The 23570-nt window shown below is 45.9% G+C and overlaps 2 protein-coding genes across 2 annotated transcripts in view; one reads left to right on the top strand and one right to left on the bottom strand.

Annotated features, from left to right (window-relative positions):
* Positions 1-23570, top strand: part of T265_15490 (hypothetical protein) — a gene marked incomplete at both ends in the record, with an annotated part of 64824 nt that overhangs the window by 27688 nt on the left and 13566 nt on the right. Inside the window, 12 exons of the mRNA XM_009178361.1 lie at positions 1892-2299; positions 4240-4489; positions 5182-5686; positions 8944-9151; positions 10491-10782; positions 11581-11901; positions 14327-14695; positions 14809-14914; positions 16007-16346; positions 18290-18712; positions 20807-21293; positions 22394-22920. Coding sequence (XP_009176625.1) covers positions 1892-2299; positions 4240-4489; positions 5182-5686; positions 8944-9151; positions 10491-10782; positions 11581-11901; positions 14327-14695; positions 14809-14914; positions 16007-16346; positions 18290-18712; positions 20807-21293; positions 22394-22920 — 4236 coding nt within the window. The remainder of the gene's footprint in view (positions 1-1891; positions 2300-4239; positions 4490-5181; positions 5687-8943; positions 9152-10490; positions 10783-11580; positions 11902-14326; positions 14696-14808; positions 14915-16006; positions 16347-18289; positions 18713-20806; positions 21294-22393; positions 22921-23570) is intronic.
* T265_11651 (hypothetical protein) lies at positions 9214-9414 on the bottom strand (the record flags this gene model as incomplete). Its single annotated transcript, XM_009178362.1, has 1 exon — positions 9214-9414. The coding sequence occupies one exon, from the start codon at positions 9412-9414 to the stop codon at positions 9214-9216; it is 201 nt and encodes a 66-aa protein (XP_009176626.1).

Here is a 23570-nt window from a genome sequence, read left to right as displayed (position 1 = left end):
TGTCAGCACTAGGACTACATCACGCCGAACTACAGCTTCTGTTTGACCGACTTCAGTAAAGACCCCAACCATTTCGAAGTCTGTTTTGAAACAACGGGAGCCGGTCTGCTTAGCTGCCTTCTATGTTCGCGCGCTGAAGCAAGCTGCTCTTGCTCTTACTCTGGATTTCCTTTGTATTGGTGTATTCCGTCAGAAACAAGGAGGAATGCAGAACGCAACTACTTTAATTGGACTGACTGCTTCGTCACTCTCTCCCCGTCTCCGGCTGCACACCTCTGGTGATGCAGAGGCTGCTGCAGCAGGATATGCTGAGGGGTGGATATTGCTTTGAGTGACCGAGCGGAAGCCTCTCTAATTAACTTGGTACCAGATGATAGTCGCCTGTTCGCGGTTGGTTTGGCAACATGTGTGTAAGAATTTCAAGAAAATTAGATCCATCGTACGCTGCTCATTGTGTCCGCTTGCGCTTCAATCGGCTTTAGGTAAGGGCATATTACTGGGTCTCATTGATAACGTGTGTTAGGCTACAATAAAGTCTGTGTCGTTTTTGTATGACCGCATATGATGTGAGACGTCTTGAGATTTTTTACCAGCGGGGCCTCAAGCGTTGGTGGTGTAGAATGGTGCCAACGAATATGTAACGAGGTAATTCGAAAACGGTTATTGGTTTATGCAGCAGGTACTTTAATCGCTGAAATCTTTCAGCACCATCAACTGCGGTGGCTCAGCCATGTGCTACGTAGGTTGAAACACCGTCTCTGGCGGAAACCGTGAGTTGGACAACGTAGGACTTGGCAGAAGGATGTGTGAAAGAGATTACGAAGTTTGGATGTTGTTGGGGCGTCTGACTGCGCTTGACTGGCGGTCATCATCAGGTTCACTCTTTTTTCTTCTATGCATTCAAAGGCTTTAAATATAATTAGATGAATTTTGTGGTTGCAAGGCGGTGAAGCATCAGTGTCATCACTGATGTTGCTGTCTAATGGTGTGTTTCATCTTCTGGGGTGGACCTCATGGAGCCTGTAACCGTCAATCAACGTTGAGTGACTTGATCAAATCGCCGAAGACAGGTAGGATCGCTTTCAAAACTTCAGCTTCTTTTGGACACGGGTTGGGTTCGTAAATGGTGTAAGTAGTCAACTCACGTTAACACATTCAGCGGTTGCGCACTAAGTCGCTCCAGGGTACATAGTCTGTCCCCTTTACTGACTGCATTTTAGGATGCCAGTTAGTAATTTGTATCTTTTAAATAAGTAAGTCATCGGGCACATGAAAAGCACAATAGGTTGAGGTTATTATCTAGAGGAATCGTTCCTATTTGATGTGGATGTTGGTGGCTCACTTGGTGCACGCACTTTACGCCCAATCTAGTGAACCTATTCTTATCCATTTCAGTTAAACCGTTTGCGCGGTGCCTGTTAACACTGGTCCTTGTGATGTTGCAGCCTTTAGCTAGCTTCCAAACATTAATATGACCAATTGGTCACACCTTTACGCACTTGGATGCACTTGTGACCAGCAAACTTTAAGCTTCCTCTATCCATACAATGTGATGATTGGCCGATGCGGTTGGCGTTTCCACCTCCTACTCTAATGCGGTTTTGAAGTCTGATTCCTTTTCTGGCTTTGCCAAGCTGTGACAACAGCACATCAGCGATCGCTGCGGTTACACGGCATGCCGTCTTGTACCTGGGTCGTTGTCATGCCTGTGATCATAAAGTACTAGTTAGCGGATAAATGTTTGTCCTCCGCTTGTGTGCGTCCATTCTATTTGGTGGATACAAGACCTGACTGAACGCATTCCAACAATGTGTGTGTGCGATTCACATTTATGTCAAATTGATCTTGTCTGTTAATTGACACACTGGAGTCAAGGTATTATTAGCACTAGATTTTGGCTCACCCCCTCTTTTCGTTTACAGGCTTCCCGACCAAAATCTTGCAGCTCACTGTCCACAGGCTGTGTCCAGCTCATGGGTCTTTGTTTGCGTGGCCAGGAATGTTTAGTCACCGACCAAAATCTTGCAGCTCACTGTCCACAGGCTGTGTCCAGCTCATGGGTCTTTGTTTGCGTGGCCAAGGAATGTTTAGTCATGCCACTCTACCTCTGAGTGCTGAAACGTTGGAGTACGCGTGGCTTCTCGAACTGATCGTGGGTCGATTCACCGGTCAACTCACCGCCCCACAGTTGACCACAATTGTGCAAGCTTTGAACGGTTTCATGTTCTCCGTAATGGACTCAGAGAATAAACTCGTTTGTTCCAGAGATTTTGAACTTTGTCAGCATGCGCGACCACAAGTAAGGATTGTTGTACGGACTATTCTCCTCATCTGTAGCACCAGTAGACCAACTGCCGAACAGATGCACTAGTTAACATTGACTTCACCTCACCTGATTTGATAGTCGCTTAGTAGTATAGGGTCCTAGTTATTACACTCAGACACATCGAAATCTTTCGTTCCCTCCCACTCAGATGTTCTCTTTTCTTTTTTATTGAAAGGTACTAACTGTTCGAACAAATAAATCCGGCCTCTTGCACGCTATTTCCTGAACCATACTAGAAATGGATTATACTGACGGCTTAAATACGCGGAAGATATCATTGAAGACAATATGGCTCAGTGGTTAAACCACGAATTTACTGACCGGAAGGTCCGTGGTTCGAACCCAACCCCTGCATCTTCACTTCCCCCAATTAGGCTTTGGCAACCTGGCAGTATCCCAGACTTCGTGCGTCCTTCTTTCCTTGAGAAGTCCACAACAATGTTGTTCATCTTTTATCAGTCAGGATGAGAACCCCCTTCGAAAAGACACTGAATAGCCCGTGTCTATATCTTGTCCTGTTTGGGAGAATTTCTGTATCAGTTTTGAGTTGTTACCACTTTTCCTGGAGCTCCATTCACATCAATCTCGTTTGAATTCTCATTCATCCTTCCTTTCGCCGAATTCCTAGTTGATGCTTTACTCGAGGCGCTCATCACTGGTGTCCGTTCATCATATTTGTGTCTGCACTCGGATTCTCCACTATTGCCTTCTGGAGACACGCTTGAATTATCCAGCCTTGTGGAAACAAAAGACGAACACGCACTTGCACTTGAGCTATATGTGTGGTTTGTCTTAAGTCTGTAGCTACGTTCGGGTAACTTTCCAGGTCTAAATATTGTTTCAAAGCATTAGGGCGAGGTGGACCAAGTGGTTAGAGTGTGAATTTACTGACTGGAAGGACCCTGGTTCGAACACGACCTCTGCCTGTCGACTTCCTCTGTCTAGGCTTGGGCAACCTGGCAGTATCCCAGCCCTCGTACCTCGTTCGGGTGGCATGGCAGGTAGGCACCTAAAGGGTGCTACAGCTGAAGGATTCAAAACATGGGAAGTTTGTTGGTCCTCACGACAACTCTGTTTTGTCGGGTAGTCGTGCTTTATGGTCTCCTATTATTAACCGAAAATCTGGTCTCGAAGTCGGCAGTTGGAAACCAATCGACTTTGCTTTTAGATTTCCACTCTGGGCTAAGTAACTGTACCTAACTGGAATTTCCAATCTTCTAAACAACTTAGGTTGGGTTCCTTTTGGTAAACATCCACGACGCATACTGATTCACAGGCAATTCCGATCCACGTAATTTCAACTCGCGACAACGAGGATTGGAACTTGTAGTACGCTGGTCCCTTTCTGTAACAAGTGCTCTCGAAGTCGATAAAAATTGTTCGGCATTTGGTGATTTTACCCGGGGGGGGGGCATAGTGCCGTAGCCCTGTTCTGCATATCCCACTGCTTTCTCTCTCTTCATCTTAATGGTACCATTAAACCTTATGGAAGCAGTGTTTCATCCTGAAAAGCACTCTGTTCCATATTTATTACCACAACGAAGTGTCGTGGAGGTGCTTATCGGATTCTGTATGAAAATCGTCCCGGGGGGGGGGGGTCATAGTGCCGTAGCCCTGTTCTGCATATCCCACTGCTTTCTCTCTCTTCATCTTAATGGTACCATTAAACCTTATGGAAGCAGTGTTTCATCCTGAAAAGCACTCTGTTCCATATTTATTACCACAACGAAGTGTCGTGGAGGTGCTTATCGGATTCTGTATGAAAATCGTGAAAAATTAATATTATCTGGACTGCTCTCAAGTAATGAGATTATGTGACAAAATGTATGGCGATTGGGCTCTTACAGGAAACCATTTCACCATTAGCCCTCGGTCACTAACTTTTGTTTTCCTATCTCCCCTTCTTCCGTCAGTCACTTTGTCCCTTCTGGCCCTCTGTTTCTTCGGACACTCTGTGTCCTGGTGAAACGCTACTCAAATATCGATTTCTTCGTGTTTCACTTGATGGCGTCGATGTGGGTTTTGTGGAGACTGGAAGTTGTCTGAGTCTGCAACTCGACCCTGTTAGACTGACCAATTGCAACATGCACGGAACTGCCAAGTGCAGCGGACTACTGATTATGCTACCTCGGGTGCGTTTGGTGCAGTACATCCGACCGATTGGTGAGTATATACTCAATTGTTACACATCGTTGTGATTTTTTTTCATTCCTGTGGTTTTAGTGGGATCCATGAAAAACAGTCGAGATGCTGGACAATGAGTGTACCTTACTGGGTGATGGAAGCATGCGCCAGGCCTCCTTATCCTTGATTGTCTCGCGTTGAGCATTAACTGGTCGGCAAACCACAGACAAGTCTCCAAGTTGATGGAGGACAGGAAAAAATTGGTTCAGATGCTGCGGTTGGGAACCATCTGACACAAAAATTAGACTGGCAGTGCGATCTTCCCCTATATTGTGACGCTAGATACATTGTATTTCGTGCTCTTACTAACCATACCATTAGATAACGAAGGACGGTTTATCTTTTCAGGGCTTCTCTTCCTCATGTTCGTCTCAATATGCGCCACATTGTCCGCACTTTTTGCTTGCGATTGGTGTCTAATCTCGCACTACTCTCTTGGTTTTTAACGTGATTTGTTTACACTTGGTATGAAGTTTTGCTTATATACAGGTACTTGAAAAGCCTCCTTACCTCTATCATTGGCTTGTGATAGCCTGCACACATGCGTATACAGTGATCGGATGCCTTACGGTTTCATATCATTTGTAACTGCACATCTGAGTTAGCAGTTTCTGACCTGGCAACAATATCTGGTAGGTTGTAATATTTTATTCGTTTGGCCCTTACGGTAGCACATGAACAGCGGACGGAAACACACGCTCCTGTCAGTGTGACTTCGCCGGCCACCGTCATTAGTCCGGCCGATCCACAGTCGTTGTGGTTGGAAGCCGGTTCGCTTGCCTTTGGACCGGTCCACGCAAACGTGTCCAGTGCACCCGAACGTTCCGAACATGCTTTGTGGCAGCTTGCTTTTCTCAAGTGTCACGATGCCGCAACAAAGCGGCTATGGTTCCTTTGGTCAACCAGTGAATCGCGTTTTGGACCCATGAGCTGTGCGGTAAGTTCCGGCTCCACATCGTCCTACACTCCTCCGGCCATCTTTCCAAACTGTGGATGTTTTGGACAGTGCTCCTTCTTCGGTTCGAATGAAAGTGGCCGAGCTTTGTTTACTGAATTATTGACAGGTGATTTCCAGCAGCGTGCAGTCTTTCCGTCGCGAAATGAATACAAGCCTCATCTCTTCGCAACTGGTAAAGCTATAAAGCAGACTGGATCATCTCCTGGACCCAATACTGTGTGAGTCTTTGTGATTTCTATGCTACGCATTTCGGTGTTCAAGTTTGCAATCCAAGCTGAACAATCCTTTCATGACGATGTTCTAACTTGGAGTTGTGTGGTCCCTACATGAGCAAAAGTAACAGTTGATACTATTTCGTGGCTATGGACGACGAATATCGAACCATGTTGTTCTTACTTGTACCCCGAGTAGTATCCGACCGACCTTCTGTAATCAAAATAAACGGAGATCTTGATGAAATGGATAGGTGATGACCTGGGAACACTGACTTGTGGTCACCACTCAAACATGATTCATGCGTTATCGCTTAGGTTTTTTGGGTTGACGGACAACGCACAGATTTACTTGACACATTACACTGGGAATGCTAATGACCATACCTTCCACATTTCCCTAACAATTAATTACCGCAGCCGGCGAGAACTCCTCACGTTGGCGCCAATACAGATTGTACGTAGCTCTGACACATTTGTAGTGTAATACAACTGATAAAATCTGAAAACACCCAACTATCAGGTTTGCTGTTCCTATGGGCAATCACTCACCAGTAGTTCCACAACCGGAGCTGATAAGCAATCCTGATTCTGCGGTACCGGTTCAAGTTGACAATGCACACGAAGGGCAAAACGCCCACTTGGACACCAGCACCTTAGACCTGGGGCTATTAGATATTAGGATTGGTTAACCATTTCTGATTGCAACCGTACATGATCGGCTGATACGTCTAGCTCAACCGGCTATCATCAATTGATTTGATCCACTTCAGTCCTCCTTGCAATAACTTTAGGATTGCTCTTGCTCGAGGTATAAACTGGGCTTACCACTTCGTCTTTTTTCATAAAAACTTAACAACTGTCCGTGACTTGTTCCGTAACCCAACAACCTTGGTGTAATTTGTTTCACTCAGTTTCTTCCCCCTCCTGGCTGAGTATCGTTAACCCTGGTTTTTTTTATAAACGTTTATAGGGCTTTATTTCGCCATGTGTTTCCATACATATTTGCCTCTCCTCCCCACCTCCGGAACATCTTCCCATCTTCTCTTTGAACGCGTCTTCCTGAACTCTCCTGGACACTCATTGGCCGTTGCTCAAATGCAAGCAAATGCGACTCCACAAATTCCGTAATAGATCTCTTTTTTTCGAGAGATGCGAAGAGGATTTAAGAGAAAACAAACTGTTCGCATGCCCCATCAGTAGTATCCACCGTTACACCGGTAGATATGTATACACGTATATGATACGTGATACCCTGAAGTGATATAGTGACGTCATAACACTCCGTTAGAACACCTTTATGGTATCCCATAAAACGTTCGCCTTTGTGTTTTCCCAGAGCAAGCTTCTGCTGTGCCGACAGGTCACCAACACATTGGCGGTTTGCAAAACCAGATAATAACATGCTGCAGGTTATAAGACACACTCTGAGCGCAAGCTCGTCAACACAAAACAATCACGGCCTGCATATATGATTTGTGGTCTGTCTGAAGCGTTTTAATCTAAACTTTAATGCTCCAAAACACAAGACGAGCACGCTCACTCGTTTCGTCTTGATAATATGTGATGACAGACCTCAGAGGTTGACCAAGGGTATTCCTTGTAGGATTGATGACTACCGCATGAAGATTTTATCATTTTTGAGTTGGGTCAAAGCGCATCGCTCCTATGCCTTCTCAATTCCATTGATGTTTCTTACACTCAGCCGATATCACCTGAGGGTTAAGACCATAGTAAGTCTCTTCTGGAGAAAGTATCGATAGACCAGGCGAAAGCGGTTTGTTATGAAGAGTGGCTTCTGCTGAGAGCTATCTGCCCAAAAAAGGCAACTTTAGTATCTATGCTGTTTAAAGCTGTGTTAATTCTCCATTACTCTATTGAGCATTTGATACTGAGGTGCATGGTGTGTCTTCATGAACTAGTATTCCGGCTTCGTGATCCTCGATACTACGGCCATCGTAGCTTGAGCGTTCACACTCTGAGGAGAAAGAATTTCAAAATAGATTGCTTTTATTTAGTTGGTTTCATCTCATTTTGTCGTCTGTAAATCACATGTGGCGCATACGTAGGTTCCGTTGGACACCTATAAACGGAAGGTCAGGGAAACACGGTCAAACATCGGAGGCGATTGTCCAAACATTTCACTGGTGTTGAAGCATTCCGTTTGCCTTATGAAATGCATGATATTCTTTCGAAGCATTAAGGGCGATGGCTTTGATGAAGGAACACCACTGACTGCATGACTGGCCCACGTCTGTCATTGTCACTGATGAGTCGGGTCGCGGAGTCACGATCCAGGGAGATGGCAGTTTTCAGTGTGACGGGGTTTACTGGTTAGCGCATTCATGCTTTGTTACCATGGAGAGTTGGCTCCTTAGTCGTCCTTTCTCAGCGCAGGGCTGAGAGAAAGAACCCCGTGAGGTAGACATTCAGCTGACGTCCCCAAACCAGTCCAACTTATGAAGCTTGAGTAGCTTGTCTATGGCGGGCATCTGGCGCACCTCTGTGTTGCCACTCCGAGCCAATGTTTCGGATACACCGATAGTGAAACACCGGAAGTTTTCATATATTTCCTGCGCGTAGTGACCGCACTGTTTACACACAAAGCAGTGTGTATGTTCTGCTGTTGTCGGACAAACTGACCCTGGATGTGACTGTCCTGATGTAGAAACTAGTTCCGTCCTGGGTAACTCATAGAACCACCCAGGGAAATAAGTTTATCTACCGCGTCGATGGTCTCCAAGTACGGTGTTGTAGTGTCCGAGCCGTGCGGGAGCATTAACCAGATTATTTCAAATGAGTTGCATCTTTAAAGAATCTCAACTAGGCAAAGTATTATTGTGTACTCAGTGTCCGTGGAAGCGTTTTGTCCCTTGAGATTCTCGAGGCAAGCAGTATCCCTTTGAAGACACAATCAGTCCTGGAGGTGGTCTTTCCAGGGACCAAGAGAAACAGCTTGTAGATGCTCAATGAAGGTGATCTCTTTGTATACTTGGTCTCTTCTAGCAATGACTCAACCATTAATTCACTAGAGGTCAAACCAAACATGTCTTATCTGGAAAGAAATCACCTGATTTTCCAATATCTGTATTCCTCACCCCGAATTTATATACCCAGAGGAATGCTTCGGCTTGCATAGCGTTCTCATAATGCTGTCTGAATAGTAAACGCGCTTTTCTACTTTACTTTTGTTTGTCATAATTACTTGTTAGTTTGGAGCCTAACCAGTAGTCTCTTATCTCTCGCCCAACGATTTGATGAAGGTTTCCACCCATCATGTATTCTACCGCTGAGGACAATTCACCGAAGTCAGCACTGCCTGCGACTCACTTTGGTGAGAGCCTTCTGGTGGCACATCGGCTTTTGCATGAGCTTCACAACCCTTCATTCTGCCACGAACGCTCCAATGGTTTATTACTCATGCGCGGAGAAGTTTTAGCAACATGTGATTCTACCAAATGCGCTGATGAAGTAAGTTCGCTGAAATGAGCATAAATCTACTCAGTTGTTTTCCTTCGTCTCCATGAATGTTCCTAATCAGGGTCATCTTTGAACATCAGCCAATTACGGGGCTTTCGAATACCTCGATCCAATATTGGTTCTGGCGGTTGTGCACCATAGACAACCCCCAGATCCAGTCTTTCATCGTCACACATGAAGGCGTCAATCCAGACAGTGGTATAGATGTGGTTAACCGAAGTGTGACCTTCGACCCTTGGTTTGGCATTCAGCATACGAACGTCCTTTAGTGATCTAGTCAGTGTGTCACAGTGTTCGGTTTTTCAAAGGGCGCCTGCTTGGTCAATCGGGTCCATCTCTGCTGCCACCGGATTTGTCTATTCGTGGGTGTAGACAGGCTTCTCGGTATTTGGTTAGCTCCATCAAAAGCATCTTTTCTGGCGTTATCCGGTCGGTTTGGCTGTTGAGTTGTGTTTCGATCCTTGGGGGCACGGGGTGGAGACCAATTAATGAGCAGCCCAAAAGTGAAACTACCGATTAGGAGTAACAAGTTTGTTCTCTCTACTGGCTGTATCCAATCAGACTGGCCGGAATCTCAAACAAATCCAGCCAAAAACATGAAGACTAGTTGTTGTGTAGGCGTATACTCCAATAATGCGCAATGATGGCAATAAAAGACACTTTTTGCGTACTCCAATAATGCGCAATGATGGCAATAACTTTTTGCTGGAAAGATTCCAGACAGGCGGGCTAGGTGCATGGATGATTGACCATTTAGCTACTCTAGTGGCAGACACCGATAGACATGAAATCCTTCTGAACAAAAAATGGTATGTGGGTACTCCAGTGACCCCTACTACAATGATCGCTTCATACAGCTGCTCGCCTACGTACATCCCTATCACCTACTCGGTAGAAACCCCCAGAGCGAGCGAAGCCTGTCTGAATAGGTTAGTGCGCAAGCTAATGGAATAATGTGAGGAGTCACAAATCCATCATGTCGTACTAGTAGCCGGTTCCAAGGGTAGCTTTTTATAGCTATTCAGAATGATGCGAAGAATCTAGGCATCAGCTTGTACGATACAGCGCCGACCTCGCACAACTTTGATTGGTTCGAAATCCCATACAGCCTGTCGACCCGTTTGTAGAGCCACACATTTGCTTTTGTCCTTTGCCGTTGCGCGACATTTCCGCACGACAAGTCAGTGAATAGGACTCCCTTAGACGATTCTGATGCATTTGAAAGTTTGGGAACGTACCGTCCGTGTCGGAAACGAATCATGTAGACTACTGACTGATAGAAAAATCTATTTATCCCCTCTTTCTTTTGCCACTGTTTTGTCCAACAAAGGATGAATGTTGCAACAGCAGCGATCCATCGGACGAGGATTTCTCTACCAGTGAATCCAGCAACCAACCCTCTCGCACCAGTTCTCCGGATCATCGCACTGCTGATGCGAAAGTCCGGTCGGGATACATTCGTGCTCGAAAGCGTTATCATTTGGCCAGTGGAAGAATGAAACGTGACAAGAATTTTTCGGGGTCTCTTTCTGAGCCCTCGTCAATGTCCGAATTGCTGGTACCTCCGGATTCGCCAGATGAAGATGATGACTTGGTCGCAGGTGTGCATCACACTTCAGCAGGTTAGCGGATTATATCATAGTTTAGATGCATAATCCCGAGGAACTACAGTAACATCCCTCTCAAACGGCTAGGGCTGAGACCGGTTTTTTCATGCGTTGGACATAGGAGATGTTGTAGTATGCTTTCTGTTCATAACTGTAGTGGAACAGTGGGTTGAAGTGATGTAGAGCGAACTGGACGTACTTTGCAAAAACCATTGTTTCCTGGACACTTCCTCGAATTTCAGTGTCGCTTTTGGATTGGAGTGAAATCATATTTAAGCGCACTGTGAAAACGCGGAACGGATATGATTGAAGGTGAATTTGTAATTGGCTGTGTTAGCCTAAACTATGTACAAAAACGTGGTGTTATAAGTAGCCAGACATACGGTGCATTCTGGAACGTGGTATCCGATGCATCGGTGTTGTCACATTCCTTCGCCATAACGTGCACATTATGACCGTTGGCCTTGACAAAAATTCATAGTCTTTTGTGCTCGGTGCACGTTTTTGCAGCTGGCGTCAATTAGGTGAATTATGCTGCGCTATCCAATTTGGTCTCTATTCCGGAACATATTCTGGATTCGATTGATTGAAATGAATAACCAGGCCACCTAATCACTCCTTTAGTGAAAATATTGTTTCCTTGAAGGATGGGAATGAAATTTTGTACGTATGATCGTTTCATGATACCAATGAAATCGCCGACCTCTCCTGCTTATCCTCATCTCAAATTCTGCAACACCAGACCGTCGTTTTTCAATTCCCTTCTCAAAGTTTGCATATCGTCCCGCTTTATTTCATGTGTTGCGTATGCAGTAGGTGCGGTTGTTGCAGAAACCCAAATGGGACCAGGCTTGGGCAATCGTTTGCCCTCGGGTCTATCTTTGAACAGCCTAATTGGTCCGCTGACACCATCCGAAACGCCGTCGCATTCGTCTCAGCTGGCGCTGGATGAACTCAGTTTCCCTGAGATCGCAGGTACCCGACCGACACCCCCTCCAAGGCGGTTTACTAAACCTGGAGGTGAGCGTGACAGTGATATACTCAGACCTCCGCTCTTGGGACCCGCAGACTCTCCAAAGATGGATAACGTCGAAGAGAAAACGTTCGAAGAAGATGCATTTGAGAAGTTTGTTGGTAGGTTTTTATTAGGCGTGTTTTAATTTTCTCCGTTCATTTTGTCCCAGTCTGCGTTGAGTTACGATATCACGAATGTGATATGCCGCGAAGTGGTTGCCATGAGGAATCCTGGACGTGTGTTAACATATTAGTCTTTCCATGTGGGTATTGAGATGCAATTTATAGCCAGCACTGCGACAATTGAATGTGAGGATTTCATGTTACCTCTGTCTACGTAGGTCGTCCAACTTGACAGATAAAGCTAAACTGTCGAACCACATTATTCTCACTTCTCAGTGAGTTCGATCACTCAGATTCTGTCTTTGATATTCCACATTTCTTGATGTAACCCTGCTCACATGGTTGATTGGAACGTCTCGATAGCGGAATTCTGATTTCACCCCTCTCGGATTCCCTGTCTGAGCCTTGACTGACCATAGCAAGCAATGTGGTGTTCGGCCAAGTCAGTGATCTAGGCACAGTGTACTCACTATAATTGCATCGGGGCGACGATAGATACTTAAACAGACCGAATTGCCTATCGATACACCATTCGATTAGTATTTTCTCCAAACCAAGGTGCTCCACGAGCGCGACCCGAAGCTCTCTCTCTCAGAGACATGCGCAGGCCCCTAACCAACCAATTAGTAGGACACACAGATGCGGATAGGTTACCCCATGTTCGGTGATCCTAGTCCACAAGACTATTTGGCGGGAGAGACAGATTCATGAGAGTCAAACTGGGTTTCGCCCTCGTCGAGGATGCATCGACCATATCTTTAACTTGAGACAAATTCTTGAACAGCACCACTCCCTCAGACGTCCACGTTGATCGTTTTTCTGGATTTGAGGACTGCTTTTGATTCTGTTGATCGTCAGCAACTTTGACAGTGTCTGGCAATCAAAGGTGTCCCTTCCAAATTTCTCTGTATGCGAACTCCTGTAGGCACGTACGACTATACGAGGAGCTCTCACCTGAGTTCACTACGTCCAGTGGTGTAAGACAACTTCCCCATTGCCGCCTCAACTTTGTCATTGATATACTGCCTGAAATTTCTCTGCCTGCCCCTGAGACCTCGGGAGTCGAAACGCTTTCGGGACGTTCCCTCACAGACATTGAGTATGTAGACAGTATCGCTCTCCTTGGTTCAGATCCTTTCCAAATGCAAGCGGTTTCAAACAACCTAAGTAACTCTGCCGCACGGTTTGGCATGCGCTTCACACCTGCAAAGTGTGAAGTGCTACTACAAGCCTGGGTGGGATAAAACCCACACCTCATGCTTGCGGGTGAGCCAATCGACGTGGTAGACAAATTGGTTTACCTGGATAACTTTATAAGTCCTGGTGTACAAGCTGGAGATGGGATTATTTTTCGAATCGGAAAGCCCAGAGCAGCTTTTACCAACCTCCGACACCTATAGCGCTGAGGTGACGTGAGTTTGTCTGTCAAGGGAAGAGTTTACACCACGGTGATGTGGATCAGAGACGTGGCCCCTACGCTCACAGGACATACGGAAAATGTCAGTGTTCGATCGTCGGTGTCTCCGAATCAAAGGTGTCCCTTCCAAATTTCTCTGTATGCGAACTCCTGTAGGCACGTACGACTATACGAGGAGCTCTCACCTGAGTTCACTACGTCCAGTGGTGTAAGACAAGACTGTCCTCTTCCCCATTTCCTCCTCAACTTTGTCATTGATATACTGCTTGAAATTTCTCTTTTCACCCAGCCCTGTGCTGAGTGGAACCGACCGAGAGGTGGACGGTGTATGACCTGGCAACGAAGTACGAAAACACTAACTTAGTGGAGTGGGCAACTGCCGCCTCCCTGATGTGGACCCCGAGACTCAAACACCAGTGGTTATAGTCATAAGCGGAAATGGCCCAATCGCGCAGTCAGTGGCACTCATGCATCAAAGCTATCGCCTTCAATGCGTAGCTACCCAATTTCCGAACAAGTTGATTGTGCCTTCGTCTCCAACGGTTGGTTGTATGTTCCACTTCCCCGTTCTCCGGTGATCGAAACTGTGACAGCTGCAACCAATGTGCCTATGGCACGGTTTATGGCTGATAAATTGAATAAACTTGAATAGACTGATTGGCTCTGTTTCTATCTACTTGAACGTGAGAGTAGTGACCAACAGCTAGTAGTTATCTAGTCTGGATCTCTCTGAGCTTCTTTGTTGTGAATCCGGAGCTTGGCAGCAATCGAATCGCTTTGTATAAAAAGTGTCCCTTATTGTGAGCTTTTGTCCCATGGATTATCAGCGTTAGTTGTATTATGTTTCCGTCTTCTCGTGGGTTTTCTGCCTTAAGGTATTATTCCAACATAGCACGTCACTGTCTCACCGACTGCATCTCCGTACAGTAAACGACATCTCCCAGACACATTCGTTCATGTAATTAGAGCGGTTCATGTTACTTCATTCTCATTTTACCAACACAGATTTGCGTGGACAGTTGAACAGACCGATTACAGAGAGCGGTCTTCTACGTGCAGCCTACAGTCATCACTTGAACGTGTACCGTTGTATAACTGCCTGGGCAAAGCCGGTTCGTTTGAGTCGGCGCTGGCACCTCTGTAAACACACGTATCAGAGCGTGGAGTCTTTAAAAGATTGCCTGAATCCTCCCAACGCGGAGTTGGACAAACTGACAAACCTCCATCCTTGGGAATATCGTCTGGGATCGGCTTTAGCACCGCGCTTTCAGATAGTTCAATCTGGCTTCTCTCCTCAACTCATATTGAGTCGGGCCTCTGGGAAGACGTCGTCTTCTGCTACAAAGTCTGCTACAGTGGATCCGCAGGCAAAAGGTACCCCGTGTTTTTAACAACTTGGGTAGTATGAACGGTAATTCCTTGCTTGCGCTTGTCATCTGCAATTGATTACCGTAGTCTCACTTATCGTATCTCAATTTATGTTGCAGGTGATGTGTATCTTGCCCATGTTTCATCGAATTCGGACGCTGTCGTGTGGCTTCAGAACACAGTGGATTTTCTTGTATCTCCGTTGTTCACAGAGGCGATGGAAAGGTAACGTTTATTCGATGTCCTGATAGATGTACTCACCCACTGCATGGCTGTGTTACTTAGTGCTTTTTACGTCCGCTAGTCTCCTATTCCTTTTTTACCTTTGATACTTCCGTGGGTTCGATAATATCGGCAACTGGATGAGTGGATACGAACGAGTATGATTCAAACTAATAGCTCATTTGCACCAAGAAAGAATCGGTTTCACCGTCTTTTCGAAGGCGTTGCTGGATGTTTGGTAACATAGCAGCTGAATGAAGCGGTGAATTTCAACACGTGTATAGTTGACTTATTAGTGGCCACAATCACAGTTGACGATTCAGGAACTCATGACAGTCAAATCAAGCATATGTAATTGAAAATCGATCAGGAATAAACTTTCAAAGGTCTGTCGTAAACGATCACTGTAATGCAAGCATAGTGCACTCAAGTCTGGCTTATTCGGTAGTTCTCATAATTAACAGTTCACAGCTATCATGTTGAACTTTAGCTAATGAGTATAGGAACTAATTTGTAGGACGTAACTTACATTTAACTCGGTACTCTTCTCCTAGCTTCCCGTGAGCACCAAATGTATCCACCCGAACAGTTTGACTACTTTTCATTGAGAGTACTGTCTAAGTCCCAATGTAAAGTGTTTATCAAACGAACAGATATCCTGTACAGTCATTTACTGTACACCAACTTTTTTGAATAGACACACCGCTATTCAATCGTCTTTCAGAACTCAATGCGTTATTGCTGTTGTTGATTTTGTTGTCGGCACTATTGTGCTTACTGTCCTGTTCCTCGCAACTCTGTGCAAATTGTTTGCAAGCGCCCGTCCTGGTAAGATTTTTGGAACGGACTACTCACAAGTAGTTCAATCTAAAAGTGCTTTCCAATCGCCTGACGCTTGCCGCGAGCATAACCCCTTAAGTAGTTCTCGTGTTCGAATCCTGGAATCTACTGGTTCAGTTGCTTTTTTAACAATGATGGTTACTTCCACGCGAATGATGAACGCTTACTCACGTTATTCCTATCCTCCAGAATACAAGCTTCTGGCCCAACGCTGCAGTCCACTAAACATCCACTATTGTTCGTTTTTCGTTCTAGGTACCTCAACGTCTTGTCACCCGTTCTGTCTAATACACCTCCGTCTGCTGTCATCGATGGAATGCACAATAATTGTGTGAAGGTGAAACTAGCGGCCTTCAAGCATGTCAGTCAGTCTCATAGCCGCTCAGACAGAAACGCTGAAAGCAAACATGCCTCGCCCAACAAGTTAAATGCATTCCTAAGCAATGAATCACATGAGCTCTTTGGGGATGTAAACGTGGGGCCTTCCAGTCCTTATTGGCACTCTTCCATCTTCAATCTTAGTCCACAGCGAAGAATGACGGTTGACAACACGTTGTCGCGGAGACAGGGTCAGTTTTCGATTATTGGTTTAAAAGTCCCATATCATCCACAGAACACAGCATGAACTACTTTCTGACGTGACTGTGCGTAATTTTGTATACTTATTGTAGTAATCGTTCAGCTGTAACACCCATTCGGTGCATATCTGCCATGCTACTCCAAGGAAGCACGAGGTCTGGGGTACTGCGCAAGCCTGGACAAGACCAGTTGAGGTGCCGGGATTGATATCGAATCACGAACAGTCTAGTCAGTAGATTAGCGTCCTAACCACTTAGCTTATAGTCCCATGTAAGTCGAAAACTCCTATTCGGAACAGATCTGCGCACCACTCACATAATCTACACTTTTCTGTAAACCGAATAAGATATGATGCGGTATGTCGGCACTCATCTAATCATAACCCCAATAGAATGGCCCCACTCTTGATGCACAGTCGTGCGCCTGGTATTTTGTAGGCGACGAAATCGCCATGAACCTACAAACCATTCAGTGTCTTTTTGAATCGGCGGTCCATTCACACAGCCCTTAAGCAGGATGGTGTTTTTCGAGCGAACGCCAGTGTTGCGCAGTATGATCCACGTTAGTTTCATCCGTCCGATGCGAACCTGCTGGCTTCCGTTCATCCTCTCTGGTAATTTTCCACTAGTCACGGATCTGTGCCAATCGCCTATCTTTTCTTGACCAGTTTGGGCGTCGGTTTGTCTTCCAGTATGCCTCCTGAGAATCACTTGACCTCCACATGGTAGTGACTTGAAAAACGTCTGAGCTACAATCTTTTGTCATTCGTTTCTCAAGTCTGCGCTTTTCAGGTTATTGCACTCCAAACGCGGTTCTATTTGGTTAATTTCCGCATGAATAGCTCGTACCGTTCCTGGTCAAATTTACCAAGCAATCAGACTCGATCTCAAGCAAGCAGTTAGACTCGATCTCAGTTGGTCGTTACCATTGTCCTTCGGCGAGATGGCTGAACTGGTTAGAGCGCGAATTTACTGACCGGAGGGTCCTTGGTTCCAACCCTACCCTACCCTTGCCTTCGACTTCCCCTGTCAAGGCTTGGGCAACCTGGCAGTATCCCAGCCCTCGTGCTTCCTTCGGGTGGCACGGCAGATAGGCGCCGAAAGGGTGTTACGGTGGAACGATTTTTCCTTTATTATCCTTCGCTGCTCGATTTCAATGCGTCCAGATGGGTGAAAATTTTCCTAGAAAGTCTTCAGTATGTGTACATAGAAGGGGTCACTACATTTTTTCTTAACTCTTGATCAAATCGGTGAACATCGTGAAAATACGTTCTATCATTTTTTTTATCTGCGTTTCCTCTCTCTGGATAGACCACACCATAATAGCTCCTGCCCAAACGGGTTTCTTCTGCGACGTTACAAGGGGAGCAACTTTGTGATTTTCATGCTTCGATTGGTGTTGTTGTCTTCTTTCAGAAGGTTATTCGTTATAGTTTGCCTCTATTGTTTCTTCCGCAACACTCGTCAGATCTCATAAGTACTTGAGTGATGCCTTCTATCAGGAAGTTCAGTTCCTGAAGTAATGCCAGAATGCCTGAAACCTACTAAGATCTTCAAACCCCATCAGAATCGCAGTGGGAAAGCGGCCAAGCATCCAGACCAGAAAAGCCAGCTTCTGATTGGACGCTCAAGCAGTCAATCAGTTCAGCAATGGCCGACTATGATGGGTGTTGAAGCATTTCACAGAACCGCGGCTGACAATGATGAGTGTTCACCCAACGCCGATTGGGCAGCCTGAATCAAGATCAAAAGTGCACCTTAAAGAACGCGATGTCCCACGTAACTTTTGCACTCGCTTGTTCGCAATAAAGCTATTGTGGTTTTTGATGACGAGTTTTTTCGACTTTAAGACACCGGTGCGGGGACACTTAGTCACAATAGTTTCATTTGATACATTTGTCTGTTTTTACTCTGCGTGATCAGCGGCTGTCGCAATTCTTTGGGGATTCTTGCCACACAGACTTCCCCCTCTAATATCGTCCTAATTTTCCATTCATCTGCGTTTTGTGCAGAAACGTCTGACATTCGTACCGAAACAGGTTTGTGTGATACAGATGTGTCACAGCCTCATCGAAAAGCTTCCACCTTGGAAGACCTTCACTGTATGTCGGCAACCGACTCAGAAGGCCCGAGCAAAGATCAAACGGACTCTCAACACCACGATCGTCGCTTCTCCGTACCAACACGGACTGATCGCCGTATTCGTGGAGACACCATAGTCTCGGGAAAGTTGGCTGCCCTCTCAGTCGAGCGAATCAATTTTTGTTTCCTGCAACTCTATGCGGTCGAAGACTTGGTCCATCTGGACAGTTTGCGATCCGGGCTTCATGATTTGACATGTGTTTCTCTGTTGGCGTTATGCGTTGATTCCGTTTCGTTTGAGGTAAGTTTTTGTGCTCATGTCCCTCAACGAAGCTGGTAGCTAGCCACTCGTTGATGTTCACCACCACCGGTCGCACGGGTATCCTCTTGAGTAGTAGTAGTACGTAAACGTTTTGAAAGCTAATTTTCAACCTGGTTGAGCACATTAGAAGCCACCCAGATCTGAGCTATCGATATTCGGACTGCAAGCATTCGGCTCATATTCGATCCCATGTGGTCTTACAATAACCTTTTACACTGTGGGCGTTAAGTACATACGGAACCACCCAGCTTACATATTTTGGTAATGAAAATGGTTTGTAGTTCTGAGAATCTGATTCCTGGAAGCGCAATATCCCCGGCCTATTGTGTGTCCTTGATCAGATGTTCTATGAGCATTTCTATCCCTCAGAGCAGGGATAGGACATCATATCAACGGTAAAGTCGGGGAAGGTACGGTTGCACGAGGTAGTCTCACCTGAATGCAGTTGACATGGTGTGATGCTTGTTGCCCGATTCATTATCGAATACGAGTAATTTAGAAAAGTTACTCTGAATTTACTATACCATCGCTTAGTGGCATGACGCGAGCTACTTGATCCGCATGCTGCTCTATGCAGTACGTAACCTTATGGGACTGGCTGTAAGATTAAGCAGTTTCTTGGTCGTGTTTAATAATACAGCTTTATCCCCAATATGACTCGTAATATGACTCGCTGGATGCATTTCCGGGGAGGAGGGCACCTCATGTTTCCAGACTGCTTCTCTTGAGTCCACACGGTTTGTTTGAACCCCGAGGAATGAATTAGCGCAGCCTTAAATTCCGAAGATAACTATCGGCCAACCAATTGCAAAGAAGTCGCGCTGGTTGCTTGCTTACGACTTGTTACTGGGGTTTCGTCTACTGTTGACTTGGCCGAAATATTCTTTGTCCGATCTAGTCAGCTGGAGGCGGAGTGCAGCTGCCACAGCTTCACTCGCCTTCTTCTCGTCTGGACAGATTATCTAAACTGACTGACTGAGAAGAGCGGGAACAAATGGAATCTGGTAAGCCCCATCCGTCGAAGACAGCGCCTATACTTCAGTTCCTCATTCCATGCAGTTGGTTCATTGCCGTAATTTTTAAGGTGCCGTCAACTACTTGTAGGCAATTCCAGCTCACAGGCGTTCTCGTGAAACGGTCAGCTCGAATAAATTGAATACGAGTGTATTGGGCGCCCGCATGACAGACAAGTGCTTTATGGGCAGGTTTAATGCTAAATGCAACGTACCGTGTCAAGTGTTTATTGGTGTGTCAATATCCACTAACTTTTAGCGTCTTTTGACAGTGTATGTATTGGCTTTCCACTCGCCGGGACTTCCAGAGCCCATTTGTCACACAGATCATTGGTTGACACGAAAGAAATGTTGACTTTTTCAAATAAATTCTAGCTTGAATTTATTTCCTCTGTTCTTTGAAGCTCATCGCAATTTGTTTACCAAGGAAAATCTGGCTGAGAGAGGGACAAGTGAAGTACCACTGATGACCACCAAACCTGCCTTTCTCTACAGAACTTGCACTAAATATGGCACAAATTAAATCACACAAGTGGGCGAGATGGCCCAAGTGGTTAGAGCGCGAATTTACTGACCGGAAGGTCCGTGGTTCGAACCCGGCTTCCGCCACTCGACTTCCCCTGTCTAGGCTTGGGCAACCTGGCAGTATCCCAGCCCTCGTGCTTCCTTCGGGTAGCATGGCAGTTAGGCACCGGAAGGATGCTACAGCTGAACGATTTTTCTTATGGTCGCCCAACTCATTGGAGTCAAACTTTCGATTCTTCGAAAAAATAACAATAAAATTTTGGGTCAGGTCATTGAAGTAGGATATCACGCTTAATGGAAACCGTGTACTCCAGGAATTTCATTTTAACCCATACAGTATCTGCTACTCTGTCCGATTTTGTCCGTCCTTCACCGATCCTTCAGCATCCGCGTAGCAACCGAACTACTTCATTTTTCTTGGCTGTGTGTAATTCCTGACCATACCGAATTCACTGTCGAGATACTCTCATTCTCCTCTACGTAACAGTTGATGAATTGCTGCAGGACCGAAGCGGCCGCATCTCGCATGGTTCAGCTTGAACCATGTGTAGCTCAATCTGATATGTCTTCAGAAGGCTCGGAACTCTGCAACCAACCGCTGTTGAAACCATCGCAGGAAACTGGTCGATCAGTGGCTTTGGAGCCTCACAAGCGCACTGAACGTTTTCGGCGTATACAACCGTCAACAGTGGATGGACAAAGCACACACGCCTCTGACCGCATGGTCAGCTGTCCGTCACTTCAAGAACTAGATGAGGTTGGTTCCAGTCTTGATGCGCCACCATCTTTTGTGCGGAATCGTCTCAACCAACACTCCCGACAACCGTCGGCCCCACCCATTCTGAATAGTTTTAATTCTCCTTTGATCAGCGTCCCACAGCCCGCTTCGATCAACAGTAACTCTCTTAAGACAAGAACACATGAAGCGCGGGATGAAATTCTACTTCGACGTAATCCCGTTCAACCTGGTGCTCGTTTCTTTCCCCACGTCATCACAGGTGATGAATCGCGCACAGTTCCCAGTGAGTGACCAACTTTTGAGAGCATTATCCGCATCTGATAAGTTTCGACTTTACCAGAAGTTGTTATTTGATTCCCTAATTCCTACCCGGCTCATTTTGTTCCCTCAGACAGTTTTATGCACCTTGTACACAGGCATTGGTGATAAAAGCTGGTCTTCTCGAATTGGGTATTGAATGCTAATGACCTAGTGGTACTTTACGGGTGCGCAAGTTGGATGGTTGAATAGTATACTGAAAGTAATTACAATGATGTTTGAGGAACACTCTATGCGCCTGTGTGCCATGCCCGGCAACTACCAACACTACTCTCCTTAGCCTTCTGGTTGTGACACGGCGAAAATCGTACTCATTCGCTGTTCAGGGCAAGAGATCAATGCATTGTACACAGATAAGTGAGTATACGTATCGGAACCCAGGTTCCCTGTGGCCATCTTTTGTTGGAAAGAGACAGAACCATGGTTTCATGGTTCCTGTACTCTGATAACCCACTAAACTTTACTGGGGTATGAGTCTCCGTATGACAAACTGTCTCATACCCGGTTGGGCGTATCCTGGAGGTCCTCCGAGCTAGAGGTTAGAACATGCATCGCGGCTTCCTCCCTAAGGACTTGGATATCCTGGCGTTTTCCCATTATCAAACTTGCGTTTGCCGCAGATTTAATAGAACATTGTTGCCATAGCAATCTACGATGAAAGTTACTTTACGTTGTTTCTGGTGGCCAATGGCAACAGGTGAAAGGCTAAAATCTCCCTAATCATTCCTGGTGACAGGAATCAAAGGAGCCTGATGCTTCAGGCTCCTTTGATCTTTCGACTCCACTGAGCGTCAATCCACCGCCATCTTAATGATTTTACCGGGTTGCATTTCTCCAGGAGATTCTGGGGGAAACGAGTAACTACGTTCTCCTTCGTTCTCTGTCTCTCCTTCAACTGCTCTTAGATTGTCCAACATCTTTATGGAAATTGGCTTAACGGTATTGCAAGTTTAGAGCCTCCTTCCAAAACAACTTATGACCTACGAATTCCATGCAACAAACAATTTGGTCTATTTCTGTATGAGTCATTTCTTGTTCTTTTGTTTCAACTCGGTTTACATCTAGCCTTGGACGTAGCCGCAGGTCTATCTGACAATTCGAACTGTATACGTGGTTCTGAAATCGTTTGCCAGCTGACGATTCGTCGCATACACGGACAGTTACGCCGTCTGACTCGACTCAGCCAGTTCAATGCCGGCGTACTGTTGACCGCCATCCCGTTCGAATCGTCCAGAACGTTTTTCGTATTTGAATCAGATGAGGAATTTCACAGTAGCCTAATCCGTGCAGCCGGCACACCACGAGCATCCGTAGTGTTGAATGAACAAAGCACTGGTTGGATCATGTTCGAGTGTGGGCTGGAAAACCTCTCGCTTGCTTGTAATCGTCGGGACGGCTATGGTGATCTTTCCACGGACCCAAAAGTTGAACAACAGCAACAGCAGACGACTGTATTGTCTTCGGGTGAAAAGAACCTATCCCCAGTGAAGCCAGTTGGTAAAGCTGCTACCAAAGTCCCTCCCACAGCGGAAGCAATGCTTACCAGGAATACATCAGGACGACAGTCTGGACGAAAAAGGGTGTCGGTGCAGGTACTTTGCTTCAATTTCCGCTCGTTTCAGCGGAACCATAGAAAACCGTGTAGTCCACTGAATGTATTACCACTGTTGGCTGTTATACGATCACAAATGACCCTGATGAAGAGTTTCGTTGTTGGCCCTAATCTTCCACTGTGATGCCAAGTTCCAATAGACTGAATTCATTCGGACCTGAGAAGTTTTAGTGAAACTGAGAACCCGCAATATGGCAATCAGAGACCGACCTGTGTGCGATGGGGCTATCTGTGTACCTCTACATTCTACTGTTTGGGATAGGACAGTCCACATCAGCTCCCTACCATTTTCATTTCATTAGACCCAGTCCAATACTGACTTGCGGGTGTCGGTTGAATTGTCCTCTTAGATTTGTTGCGTCACACGCCGGTACGCCACGTATCAACGCATCGAGAATACCACATCGATTGGTGGTAAAACGCGTGCAACACACACCAAGAATAGTAAACAGCAAACGACCTGACCTATCAGTATTTTCTTCCGTGTGGTTAAATCTGTAAACTGAGAATGGCTTGGGTGTAGCGTCCTCATGACAGTAACCTACATCTCCTCATTTGCACTTTTACCATCGGTGTTTATGAACTTTGGTCATCATTTCTGGTGTGTTTAGTTCTGGTCCAAAACTGACT

Source organism: Opisthorchis viverrini (genome assembly GCF_000715545.1).
Source record: "Opisthorchis viverrini unplaced genomic scaffold opera_v5_538, whole genome shotgun sequence".
Taxonomy (NCBI): Eukaryota; Metazoa; Platyhelminthes; class Trematoda; order Opisthorchiida; family Opisthorchiidae; genus Opisthorchis; species Opisthorchis viverrini.
The sequence above is the reverse complement of the archived record's forward strand: the minus strand, read 5'-3'. Positions and strand labels throughout refer to the sequence as shown.